General features: G+C 50.1%; 1 protein-coding gene across 1 annotated transcript; it reads left to right on the top strand.

Annotated features, from left to right (window-relative positions):
• Nucleotides 1-397: 397 nt before the first annotated feature.
• LOC105706675 (killer cell immunoglobulin-like receptor 3DS1) lies at nt 398-12,075 on the top strand. The gene is made up of 8 exons (XM_064380847.1): nt 398-675; nt 1,514-1,549; nt 2,309-2,593; nt 4,021-4,320; nt 5,796-6,089; nt 8,737-8,787; nt 11,430-11,599; nt 11,991-12,075. Exons 1-8 carry the CDS (start codon nt 432-434, stop codon nt 12,033-12,035), a joined length of 1,425 nt encoding a protein of 474 aa, XP_064236917.1. The 5' UTR covers nt 398-431; the 3' UTR covers nt 12,036-12,075.
• Nucleotides 12,076-13,583: the final 1,508 nt, after the last annotated feature.

Below are 13,583 nucleotides of genomic sequence, written 5' to 3'. Positions count from 1 at the left end.
CTGGATATTCCTGTAAAATGTAAAATGAGGGAAAGAGAGAGAGAGAGAGCCATTAGTTTGGACTCTGGATTTGGGTTATGAAACAAATTCTAGATAAAACTACAAAATCTAGAATTTACATGTTTATTAGTTTTTGCTAATAAAGTACAATTTTAAGATTGTAAGTAACTGGAAAATCCTTCACTGAGAATTTAAATAATTTTAACTGCTTCCGGCTTAGTACAAGAAATACGAGCAAGAAGAATCCTAGCGATTTGTTGTCACAATTACTCTAATAATGCTAATGATACCTATTAGGTATTTTGCATCCTACACACGTAGAAGAGTTTGAATCTCAGATAAAAACAAATGCATCGCAGATTCAATCATGTCGTATATTGAGAGATTGGATCGGAGACGTGTTCTGAGTTGGTCATGGTGAAGGAGGCAAGATGACGATTCTAGTGAGAACAATTTCCAGGAAGCCGTGTTCCTCTGTTGACCGAACACCCCCTGGGCCTCATGCAAGGTGGAAAGAGCCTGTGTACGTCACCGTCCCATCATGTGGTCAGCATGTAAACTGCACGGGCAGGGCCCCTCACAACATCCTGTGCGCTGCTGAAGGGAGCTGGGCGCGGTCGCCGGTCTGCACAGGCAGCACCATGTCGCTCATGGTCGTCAGCATGGCGTGTGTCGGTGAGTCCTGGAGGGAATCCAGGGGGGAGTGATGGGGTGGAGATATGGGACTGGGGTGGAGATATGGGCCTGGGGTGGAGATATGGGCCTGGGGTGGGAATTTGGGCCTGTGGTGGGGATATGGGACTGGGGTGGAGATATGGTCCTGGGGTGGAGATATGGGACTGGGGTGGGGATATGGGACTGGAGTGGAGAGATGGGCCTGGGGTGGAGATATGGACCTGGGGTTTAGATATGGGCCTGGGGTGGGGATATGGGCCTGGGGTGGAGATATGGACCTGGGGTTTAGATATGGGCCTGGGGTGGGGATATGGGCCTGGGGTGGGGATATGGGCCTGGTGTGGAGATATGGTCCTGGGGTGGTGATATGGGCCTGGGGTGAGGATATGGGACTGGGGAGGGGATATGGGCCTGGGGTGGAGATATGGTCCTGAAGTGGAGATATGGTCCTGGGGTGGAGATATGGTCCTAGGGTGGAGATCTGGGCCTGGAGTGGAGATATGGACCTGGGTTGGAGATATGGACCTGGGGTGGAGATATGGGCCTAAAATGGAGATATGGGCCTGGGGTGAGGATATGGGCCTGGGGTGGAGATATGGGACTGGGGTGGAGATATTGCCTTTAGTGGAGATAAGAGCCTCGAGGTATAGACCTGGGCCTGGAGGCTGGGCCTCTGCACAGCCAAGAGCCCTGTTGTCTGGGGTCAGGTGGGCAACGAGGCTGAGTTTACTTTCAACCTAAAAAGGGCCTTGCAGCCAAGGCACACAACCCATTCGGGGCAGCAGGGCAGGCCTGGTTTGTGTGCAGATGGATCATCAATCATGATCTTTCTTTCCAGCGTTCTTCTTGGTCCAGAGGGCCTGGTCACACGAGGGTGAGTCCTTCCCCAAACCTTAGGGTGTCATCTTCCCACATAAGGGGGATTCATGAAACAGAAGAAAAATCCTGTGGGGGAGTCTCTCATAAACTAGGAAGAGGGGACCCTGGGATGCTCGGCCCACAGTTCTGACCTAGCCCTTCCCAGCCTTTCCTTCCCTTGGCTGAGTCAAGCTCTTTGGGGACCAGGGTGAGATTGGGGTGCTCCAAGCTGGGGTGTGTGGGGAGGAAGTCGTGTCACCGGCGGAGGAAGGGAGGGAAGCAGTGCTAGGAAAGGCCGACCCTCTGAGGACAAAGGTGTAACTCACACCCTCCAGCGTTTCCATGACGGTAGGGGCTGCCGTGCGGCTGCTGTCATTCTACTAGAAGAGGTGAAGGAACCGCAGCCATGAGCTTCACATTCTGAATCCTCTGATGGGGGCTCAGTTGTTTATTGTGGTTCACACAGTGGCTGATACTCCATTCACAAAGGGCCTGCCCCCACCCCGTGTCTACCTTGTGTTGTTTTATGTAAGCAATTTTGCAGATTTAAAATCTACTAAGAGTCCCTCATTCAGCATTTGCTCAAATTTCTCTGCTAACATGTTTGTTGTAGGGAGATGCCATGTCTGTGCAGGATGGGTCCTTCCTGTAGCTCTGGGCACCCTGGTGTGGTAGGAGCCTTAGGAACGTGGAAGAGGGGAGAATCTTCTGAGCACAGGGAGGGAGGGGCGGCTCCACATCTTCCTCTCTAAGGTGACGCCTCCTTCTCCCCCAGGTGGTCAGGACAAGCCCTTCCTGTCTGCCTGGCCAAGCGCTGTGGTGTCTCGAGGAGAACACGTGACTCTTCGGTGTCACTATGGTGGTGGGTTTAACAACTTCACCCTGTACAAAGAAAACAGATTCCACGTTCCCATCCTCAATGGCGTTATATTCCAGGAGAGCTTCTTGATGGGCCCCGTGACTGCAGCAGACGCAGGGACCTACAGATGTCGGGGTTTTCACCCGCACTCCCCCACTGGGCGGACGGCACCCAGCAACCCCCTGAAGATCATAGTCACAGGTCAGAGGGCTCCTGTCTGGGCTTCTCACTGTCCCACCTCCTGAATCCCAGAGCTTCCAGGCCCTGACTGTATTTGGGGCAAAAGGGGATTGAATACAGGGAAGTGGGTACTGTGCTGGGAAGAATAACTGTCCCCAGTGATGGCCACATTCTCATCCTTGGAGCCTGTGACTATTTATGTTACAGGGCAGGGGACTGAAGGGGGAAGATGGAGCTCAGGTTGTTGATGAGTTGACCTTGACATGGGGAGGCTGCCTGGACTGTCCAGCTGGGCTCAGTGTCATCACAAGTGCCCACATGAGAGGAGGAGGAAGAGGGGAGTGGGGATTAGAGCAGTGTAGTGGGAGGGAGACTCCACCAGCCACTGCGGGCTCTGAAGGTGGAGGACGGCCAGGAACCATGAATACAGGTGGCCTCTAAGGGCTGGAAAAGTCAAGGGAACTGATTCTCCCCCATGTCTCCAGAGGGAATGCAGCCCTGCAGATGCCTTGATTTTAGCCCAGGCAGAACTGGGTCCGATTTGTATCTCCAGAAGTGGAAGGGCTCAGTGTGTTCTCTTCTGCTGCCATATTGTGATAATTTTCTACAGCAGCAACAGGACACGTCACAGGAACCCAGGGCAAGGACAAGTCAAGAAACACAAGGATAGCCAGGCATGGTGGTGGGAGGGTATAATCCTAGTGACTCGGGAGGCTGAGGCAGGAGAATGACTGAAACCTGGGAGGCAGAGGTTGCAGTGAGCCTAGACCACACCACTACACTCCCGCCTGGGCAAAAGAGTGAGACTCTGTCTCCAAAATAAATAAATTAATTAAAGAAACCACACCAGGAGAAGGGGGCTACCCCGAGATCAGCAAGTTTGGGATGCTGAGGCCACCACCAGGCTCGATCCACATAGGGAGGGCTGGATGCTCCTGGAACCAGCACCAGGGTCTGCCCTAAGGAAGCTGGGACCATGGAGAAGCACAGACATGGCAGGAGAGGCTCCCAGTCCCCACCAGGAACAGGGTGTGTGGACACTGCTGCCCGCCTTCCTCATCAGTTCATACCTCCTGCCAGGGATTCCAATTTGTCCAAAACAGATTGAACCAGGCTGTTCAGATCCTGGATGTGCAGCCTGTCGTGGCTCCTCTTCCACCCTCACATGGACAGGAAGAAACAGATTAGTGGGAAACAGAAACAGCTCAAGGGATGAGGCTGAGCCCAGTGGGAAGGGAGTCAGGGGCTGCTAGAGACAGAAACAGAGAAGAGGGAGGGGGACAGAGGGAGGGACCTGCACCAGGGGTGACGGGCACAGAATGGAGCACGGAGACACAGAGAGGGAGGAGAGAGTCAGACACCGGGGAGGGGAAGCCTCACTCATTCCAGGTCCCATGGATGGGATGAGAAAGGGAGATGCCTTCTAAACTCACAATCTCGTTTCTTAGGATTCCACAGAAAACCTTCACTCCTGGCCCTCCCAGGTCCCCTGGTGAGATCAGGAGAGACGGTCATCCTGCAGTGTTGGTCAGATATCATGTCTGAGCACTTCCTTCTGCATGGAAAGGGGGTCACTGAGGACCTCTTGCGCCTCCTTGGAGAGCCCCATAATGGGGGCTCCCAGGCCAACTTCTCCTTAGGTCCCATGAAAACTGACCTTGCAGGGACCTACAGATGCTACGGTTCTGTCACTCACTCCCCCTATGAGTGGTCAGCTCCCAGTGACCCCCTGGACATCGTGATCACAGGTGAGAGTGTCCAGACATTCTTCTCATTGTCACTGGGACACAGAGTGAATGATCCAGGACTTGGAAGCCCCAGGTGCTCATGAGGAAGATGAGCATGGGGTTCTTATGGAGAGAGACTGACTTGGTGAGGTCTGTAACAGCAGACACAGAGAAACAGGAGACACAAGTCCAGACCACACGTCATAACAGAGGACAGACACAGGGGCCATACAGGGAGTGAGAAAAGAGGGAAAGAGGTAGAGGGGACACACAGACAGACAGACATGTCCCAGAGAGAGGTGTCCTTCCATGCTGGCTTTGTTCAGACACCTGGCACAGGGTAGAGGTTTTATTTCTGCATTTCCTCCACAAAGTGTTCTCTACCAGGAGAACCCAAAGACACCCAGATTTCTGACCTGAGTTGGACCCTGTGGCCTCAGGCCTTGTGGCACCTACAGATGCCGTGTTTATTCTGACACCTCTGCCTTCTGTGCAGTGGAGCCGTAATCGTCCCAGGATATCATGGCCCGGCAACACCAACCCCAGTGTGCTGTGTGTACTTGGGGTCCCCAGACTGGATTCTGAGGCTCATATTCCAACTAATCCCACATACTGTAGCATCACTGAGAGACACAGAGAGAAATCAGGGACATCAGAATGCAAAGATATAAACACACACAGAATGAGTCAGGGGAAGGGGATTGAGAAACTCACAGACACATAAAGAGAGAGAAAAGAGGGCAGAGAAGTGGAGGGAATGATGGAAGCGAGCAGAGAAATGCCCTAAAATCAGGGCCCTGAGGGAGGGACACAAGGGGAGAGAAAGATGGAGATGTGGGACGGATTGCAGAGAATCCAAAGAGAACTAGAGAGACCGAGAGGCAGAGAAAGACAAGGAGGCGGAGACACAGATGATAGATGGATGGATAGAGATAGATAGATGATAAATAGGTAGATGGTAGATCATAGAGAGGTTATAGATACATAGATGATGATTGATTGACAGATGATACATAGAGATGATGATGAAGATAGAGAGAGATAATAGAGATGATACATAGATATGAATAATAGATGATTGATGCTCAGAAAGACAGACAGTTGATAGAGGCATAGATAGATGATACATAGCTACAGATGATAGATCATTTGTAGACACCAAATACAGAAATAGAGACATACATAATGGTTAGAAATAGGCAGAAAGTTATGAACAAGACACAAAGTGAGAGACTCAGAATTCAAGGAAAAAGATCAACCAATCCAAGTCGAGTCAGAGAGAATAAAACAATACAAAAAACGGAAAACATACCCGGGGTGGGGAAGTGAGGGGAGAGACAGGGAAGGTAGAAGGAGAAAACAGACAGAAGAGAGACGGGGTGGAGGGTGAGAGAGAGCATCAGCTCATGGAGCAAGGGAGTGAGTTCTCAGCTCAGGTGTGAAGGGAGCTGTGACAAGGAAGAGCCTCCTGAGCAAACTGCCTCTTCTCCTTCCAGGTCTATATGACAAACCTTCTCTCTCAGCCCAGCCGGGCCCCACGGTTCAGCCAGGAGAGAACGTGACCTTGTCCTGCAGCTCCCGGACCTGGTTCGACATGTACCATCTATCCAGGGAGGGGGAGGCCCCTGAACTCAGGCTCCCTGCAGTGCCCAGCATCAATGGAACATTGCAGGCCCACTTCCCTCTGGGCCCTGCCACCCACGGAGGGACCTACAGATGCTTCGGCTCTTTCCGTGACTCTCCCTATGAGTGGTCAGCCCCGAGTGACCCACTGTCCGTTTCTGTCACAGGTGAGGAAACCCCATACCTGTCCCATGTCTGATGATCCCAGAGCCATAGCTGAGGAACTTCCTGCTGATGATGGAGGGAAGCGTGGACAGATGCAGAGAGAAGACGAAGCCTGGGTGTGAGGGGGGGGTCAGGGCGCAGGATGCCAGACAGGGCACCTCCAAGCCCTCCTCCACGACCTGCATGGAGGCCCGCGTTCAGGGCTCTGGGCACCCAGGCAGATGGAGAAAGCGGTCAGCATAGGCCCAGAGGAGGAGAGACGGGGATCAGTTTGGGGAGATCAGAGGTTCCCTCAGCCCCTCAACCTCACCCATTTCCCAGAAGCCCATCCTGGCCTCTCACCCACAGAGACACGTCATCACCAGCAACCCCCATGCCCTTTTCTTTTCATTTGTAAAAACATTTATTGAGGTTAAATATACCCATATAATTTACCACCTTTACCTTTTTATGAGACAGAGTCTTGCTCCATTGCCCAGGCTGGAGCGCAATTGCACTATCTCAACTCACTGCAACCTCTGCCTCCTGGGTTCAAGCAATTGTCCTTCCTCAGCCTCCCAAATAGTTGGGATTACAGGCGCGCGCCACCACGCCTGGCTAATTTTTTTATTTTTAGTAGAGATGAGGTTTCACCATGTTGGCCAGGCTGGTCTTGAACTCCTGACCTTGTGGTCCACCGCCTCGGCCACCCAAAGTGCTGGGATTACAGGCGTGAGCTACTGCATCCGACCTCACCTTTCCCATTTTTAAGTGTAAAGTCCAGTGGTCAGGGATACATTTATATTCTTTTTTTCATTGTTACCCTCCACCATTCCCTTCCTGGCCTCTGGTAGCCACCATTCTCTCTACCTTCCTGAGATCCACCTGTTAGCTCCTGCATATGGGTGAGACATGGCCATCTTTGTAATGCCCTCCAGTTCATCCATGTGTCTGGAAGTGACAGGACGTTGTTGCTTGTATGGAGGAGTGGTCTCCATTGTGCGTATGTGCTACGTTCTCTCTATCCGCTCACCCGCTGATGGGCAGGTGGGTTCACTGCACGCCTTGGCTACTGTGAATTGTGCTGCACCAATCATGGGAGTGCAGATATCACTCCGATACACTGATGTCCTTTCCTTTGGGTGTAAACCCAGTAGTGAAATTGCTGGATACTATGAAAGTTCTCTTTTTAGCTTTTTTTTTTTCTTGAGATGGAGTTTCCCTCTGTAGCCCAGGCTGGAGGGCAGAGGCTCCATCTTGGCTCATTGCAGCCTCTGCCTCCTGGGTTCACAGGATTCTCCTACCTCAGCCTCCCTAGTAGGAATTTTCCCTCTTTGACACAAGGGCCCTCCTTGTCATTGACCTCAGCTAAACCATGGCAATTCATAAATAGAGGAAACATTAATGAATTAAAAGCTTTCCTGATTTTTGTAACTAATAGTTGCACGTTTTCTTAGTCTCTTTCCAAGTCCTTGGAAATTACAGGTACACACCACCACGCCTGGCTAATTTTTGTATTTTTTAGTACAGACAGGGTTTCACCAGGTTGGCTAGCCTGCTCGCAAATTCCTGACCACAAGTGAGGTGCCCACCTCGGTTTCCCAAAGTGCTGGGATTACAGACGTGAGCCAACACGCCTGTCCGATTTCTAGTTATTAATCCCATCTCAGAATCATCGTTTGCGAATAGTTGCTCTCATTCTGTGGGTTGTCTCATCACTTCTTTGGTTTATCTTTCGTGGTGCAGAAGTTGCTTCGTTTGATGCAATCCCAATGGTCTATTTTTTGCTTTGATTACTTGTGTTTTTAAGGTTTTAAACAAAATGTCTTTTCTCATGCAAATGTCCTGGAGCATTTCCCCAGTGTTTTCTTCTACACATTTCATAGGTTCAGGCCTTAGATGCACGTCTTTCATCCATTTTCATTTGATTTTTGTGTATGCTGAGAGGTAGAGGTGCAGTTTCATCCCTGCACTGTTTATTGAAAAGACTGTCCTTTCCTGAGTGTAGGTTCTTAGCACCCTTGTCAAAGTCCATTGGATGGGCTGTGCATGGTGGCTCACACCTGCAATCCCAGCACTTTGGGAGACCAAGGTAGGTGGATCACCTGTGGCCAGGAGTTCGAGACCAGCCTGGCCGACATGATGAAACCCCTTCTCCACTAAAAGTACAAAACTCAGCTGAGCATAGTGGTTGGTGTGTGTTATACCACTAGTCAGGTGTCTGAGGCAAGAGACTTGCTTGAAACCAAGAGATGGAGGTTGCAGTGACCTGAAATTGCACCTCTGCACTACAGCCTGGGTGACAGAGCGAGATTCCATCTCAAAAAAAAAAAAAGCCATTGGATGTAAATGCATGGGTTATGTCTGTGTTCTTCATTCTCCTCCATTGTTCTATGAGCCTTTCTTTATGCCAGCGTCATGCTGTTTTGCTTACTACAGCTCTGTAACATATTTTTAAGTCAGGTAATGTGATGCCCTGTTTTCTCGTTACACCTCAAAGTCTCAGGACAGTGGGCATCAGGTACAATGATTATGGAGAAGGGGATGCCAGGACTCCCAGGTCCCAACATCAGGTAACAGATTGTTGGCCATGAACCAACCTCAGAGATTTCCACTGAGTAGAAGACAGGCATCCTCATTTCCACACCTCTCTCCTGTCCCATGTTGAAGGAAACCCTTCAAGCAGTTGGCCGTCACCCACAGAACCAAGCTCCAAAACTGGTGAGCAAAGGAACCCCCTTATCTCTGCTTTTAGAAACCTGGGGAGGTAGACACTTTGGAATCAAGCATTGGCTCAGCACCTCCCAGCTCTGTGATTCAGGGCTTGTCTTCTACCATCTCTGAACCCCAGACACTCCAGCAGTCCAAGGGATCTGGGGCCAACACAAGGCTCAGTGACATCTCTTAATCTCTAATTTTCTGCAGCTGAGACCTCCTTGAGGCTAGAAGAATGATTGCAAATCTGACATCCTTCTCAGGAAAAAATGCAGTATTTGTTCTGCCTGCATTCCTAACTGGAGGATAAATGCCTGGGGGCTTAAGGGAGGGAAAGGAAGGGAACATCTGATGAGGGTGGGGCGTTTTAGAGAAGTTCCACTTGCCAAGGAATTAGCTCCTGTCCCTCATGATGCAACCCTGGCTGACTCAGCAGAGCAAGAGCATTGCAGTCCGAGAGAACCGAGCTCACGCATGCGCACTTTGACTCGATCACTCATGGGTTGAAGCAGGAGAATGACTTCAACCCAGGAGGCGGAGGTTGCAGTGAGCCGAGATCACACCACTGCACTCCAGCCTGGGCGACAGAGGGAGGCTCCATTTCAAAAACTAAAATTAAAAACTACGTAAATATTCTATAACACACACAAATGACAGAGGCACCTGATTCCAATCATCATTTGTCTACTTCTCTCTAATTACTTTTTTGATCCCGAATCTTATACAGTAGAAAATCAGCCTAGAACCTCCTCCCTATTTGGCTTTCTGTCACCATGAGAGCATATGAAAAATGGGAAAGCCCTCAACCCAGCAGCACAGGTCCTGAAATAGAGAAAGTGCTCTCTTCATGGCATAAAAGTTGCCCCCTCACCCAGATCCCCCACCTCACCCCTACTTCCAATCACGTGTGGAGATACAGATAGATTATGGGGAGGTCAAAACTAATATTCTTTGGAGTGACCTCAGTTCTTGGACTCAGAGACCAATGCCAGCACTATCTCCTGGTCCCCTTTCCTACTAATTCACAGAAGGACAGGCTGTATTTTGAAGCAATAGATGATGGAGGGTGTTGTTCCTCCCCCTGCCTCTCAGGTAGAACAGCAGCCTATTACACGTCTCACGGGATCACAAAAAGTAACACATTGCCCACGGGCTTCTGCACTATTTCCTGGCTGTTTGATGTAAGACATTCTACTTCACTTCTTTTGATTTCGATTTCACTTTTTTTTCCTTTTCTTGGAGAATGTAATTTGTTTGAGTCAAGAGTGTTGTGGATGCAGAAGTTGTAAAGCACATTCGCTGTGTATCAATCCCAGTCCGGTCTTCCTAGAGAAGACTCTGAACCCCTCCTGACTGCACCTGGGGCTATGCCAGTTTCTATCACTGACAGTCACTCCAGGGAGACAGAACACAGACAGAATAAATTACATAAAGCAGGTTCATGGGGCAAGGCACAGTGGCTCACACCTGTAATCCCAGCACGTTGGGAGGCTGAGGCGGGTGGATCATGAGGTCAAGAGATCGAGACCATCCTGGTCAACATGGTGAAACCCCGTCTCTACTAAAAATACAGAAAATTAGCTGGGCACGGTGGCGCGTGCCTGTAATCCCAGCTACTCAGGAGGCTGAGGCAGGAGAATTGCCTGAACCCAGGAGGCGGAGGTTGCGGTGAGCCGAGATCGCACCATTGCACTCCAGCCTGGGTAACAAGAGAGAAACTCCGTCTCAAAAAAAAAAAAAAAAAAAGCAGGTTCATTACTCACAGATCAGCAGCAAGTGATGGCAGAAGCCTACCTTTCAGGGCGAGCCAGTCCCCCAAGGCTCAGAAAGGCTGCCCGGGACACACGGAGTCACCCCATTTGTAGTGTAGCTGGGGGAACTGAAAAGCAGCCCCGCCTGGGCTTTGCACCCTGGAGCCACAGGAAGCACTGAGCTAAAGGCCTGCCCCACACCCTCCTCTCGGAAGAGCAGGAGAGCCCAGGCTGTTCTGGGACGTTCCTCCTGATCTCAGGACGTTGCTGTCTTAGTCCGTTTTTATTGGTAGCGAAGATCACCTGAGCCTGGGTAACTTCTAAGGGAAAGAAAATCATTTGGCTCACAGCTCTGCAGGCTGTACTAGAAACACGGCACCACCATCTACCCCTTGTGATGACCTCAAGTTGCTCCCACTCTGGCAGAAGGGAAGGAGGTCTCTGTATATAGAGACCACATAGATCACATGGCAAGAGAGTGAGCAAGGGGGTGTGATGGAGCTTCCAAGCTCTTTTGAAGAACCAGCTCTCCAGGAACTAATAGAGGGAAAACCTCCTAACCCTGTCTCATGGGGACAGCATTAATCTATTCATGATGGCTCCACCCCATGACACAGGCACTTCCCAGTAGGTCCAACCTCCCAAACTGTGGGTTAAATTTCAAGGTGAGGTTTGGAGGGGTCAAACTTCCAAACTACAGCAGTGGTATCCCAGCACGTTCTCTGATAATTTTGGGAAGTATAACTGAAAAAGCAGGAGAAAGCTGGTTCACCGTCATCAGGGGACTTGTCCTAAAGAGACGTTGTACATGGTTACCTGGCAATGAAGAGATGAGAGACACTCCCTGAAGAGGAACTGCTGTGGTCAGCTTCTTACTGGATTCCCATCCTCCTCCAGGTTTCCCCAGACACCTGCACATCCTCATTCGGTGCTCAGTGGTCATCATCCCCTTCACCATCCTCCTCTTCTTTCTCCTTCATCTCTGGTGCTCTGACAAAAGAAGACGTCTCACAAAGCAGAGTCCAGAGACCCCAGGGCCATGTGGGGAAGCAGGATGGAGCATGCAGGTGTGTGTTTTTCACTGGCATGATGGTCCCTGGCCCAAGTCAGGAGCTGCAGAGGTGGGGCTTTCTAGAGAGAGCACCAGTCACCCTGCCCCTGCCCTCAGCTCACAGACCTTTGCCTGATTCTGAACTGTATCCTCACATCCCTGTAGCCACTGACATTCAGGAGAGTGTTCAATGACAGGCAGAAAGTGGGAGACAGAATCAATGGGATGGGAATTGCGAGCTCTTCATGGGAGGGATTCTTGTACTCAGATAGAATGTCTGAATCTGGCTGTTGGCAGCTGAGGGACCTCAGGCACCCATGGCCTCCCCCTGTGTGTTGCCATTTGCACATGAAATGAGGACCCAGAAGTGCCCTCCCAGGTATTTTGATGACTTCTGTCTCCTACAGATGCTGCAGTCAAAGACCAGGAGCCTGGGGTGGACAGAACAGTGAACAGGGAGGTAGGTCCTCCTCGGCCCAGCCTCAGGGATGGAGACTTATTCCCTAATAGTCCCGAAGAATATGAGCCCCTCCTTCACTCAACGTTTCCCTCTCTCCAGGACTCTGAAGAACAAGACCCTCAGGAGGTGACATATGCACAGCTGGATCACTGCGTTTTCACACACAGAAAAGTCACTCGCCCTTCTCAGAGGCCCAAGAGACCCCCAACAGAAGCCAGTGTGTACATGGAACTCCCAAATGCGGAGCCCAGATTGAAAGTTGTCTCCTGTCCATGAACACCACAGACAGGCCTTGAGGGGTCCTCTCAGAGACCATAGCTCTTTCTCAAAATGCTTGCCAGCTCCAATGTAACAGCACCTGGGATCCGAAGGCGTGAGTCTGCATCTTAGGGGATCGCTCTTCCTCACACCATGAATCTGAACGTGGCTCTCTCTCGCTTACAAATGTCTGTGGTCCTCACTGCCTGCTGGACAGAAAACACACTCCTTTGCTTAACACACAATTCTCCATTTCACTTGACCCTGCCCACCTCTCCAACCTAACTGGCTTACTTCCTGTTCCTACCTGAGGCTGCAGTCACACTGAGGAACTCACAAGTCCAGACTAGAAGAGGCTTCCTCTTAACACAGCACTTAGACACGTGCTGTTCCACTTTCCCTAATGCTGTTCCACCTTCCCTCAGACTTTGAGGGATTTTGCAGCCTTCTGTCATCAGTAAAATTTTTAAGTTCTTTTTATATATAATTTCGATGTAGTTCTCTTCAAATAAACCCGTCTGCCCTCATGAGTTACGTAATGTGACTCTTTTTGCCTAAGCTTTTGGTGTTATCATTACTATGTCCACATAACCCCACACGTTCTCCACTGGGTTCTCACCCCTGGACTGGGAGCTTCTGGAAGCAGGTGGAGCCTGGTTTGTCCCTGGGACTCCAATTTCCATCCAAAGATGCAGCACATAGGAGGTTCCAAGGATCGTGAATCAGATGAGCAAGTGCTGTTCCTACTCTCTGCAGACCTGGAAAGCTTGCAGGGTAATTCCGACATGAAACATTTGCAGGGTCATCGCCCTTGTTAGTCTCATCTCCACGAGGACACTTATCAAAACATCATCTTTCACACGATAAATACACAGTCGGTCCTCCATGTCTGTGGGGTTTACAGCTGTTTATCAAACCAATTATAAACAAAAAATATTCAGAGAAGAAAATCCACAAAGTTCCGAAAAGCAAAACTATGTTGAATGGACCCGAGTGAAGCTGCGCGTAGCCTGTATCAGGAATGATAAGTAATCTGGAGAGGATCTGACGCATACAGGAGGACGTGCAGGGTTATATGCACTCACTAAGCCATTTCATGTCAGAGGCTGGAGCATCTGCAGATTTTGGCATCTGCGTGAGGATGCTGGAACCAATCACCCAGAAGAGTAAACGATGACTGTATATAATTTTATTTGTCAATTTAAAAAATAAATCATAAAATATTTACAATAAGAAGATAAAAAATAAGCACTGTTTTCATAAGATCAGAATACATTTACAT

The sequence above is a fragment of the Aotus nancymaae genome, unplaced genomic scaffold (genome assembly GCF_030222135.1).
Source record: "Aotus nancymaae isolate 86718 unplaced genomic scaffold, 86718_ANA_hifiasm-v0.15.2.pri h1tg000028l, whole genome shotgun sequence".
NCBI classification, from domain to species: Eukaryota; Metazoa; Chordata; class Mammalia; order Primates; family Aotidae; genus Aotus; species Aotus nancymaae.
The sequence above is the reverse complement of the archived record's forward strand: the minus strand, read 5'-3'. Positions and strand labels throughout refer to the sequence as shown.

What these genes read in the sequence shown, in the direction of transcription:
- LOC105706675 (XM_064380847.1), top strand. Translation starts at nt 432, where the DNA reads ATGACGATTCTAGTGAGAACAATTTCCAGGAAGCCGTGTTCCTCTGTT. An exon ending in GAGGGCCTGGTCACACGAGG is followed by an intron (nt 1,550 to 2,308) that starts GTGAGTCCTTCC and finishes CTTCTCCCCCAG; the next exon opens with GTGGTCAGGACAAGCCCTTC. An exon ending in AGAACCAAGCTCCAAAACTG is followed by an intron (nt 8,788 to 11,429) that starts GTGAGCAAAGGA and finishes ATCCTCCTCCAG; the next exon opens with GTTTCCCCAGACACCTGCAC.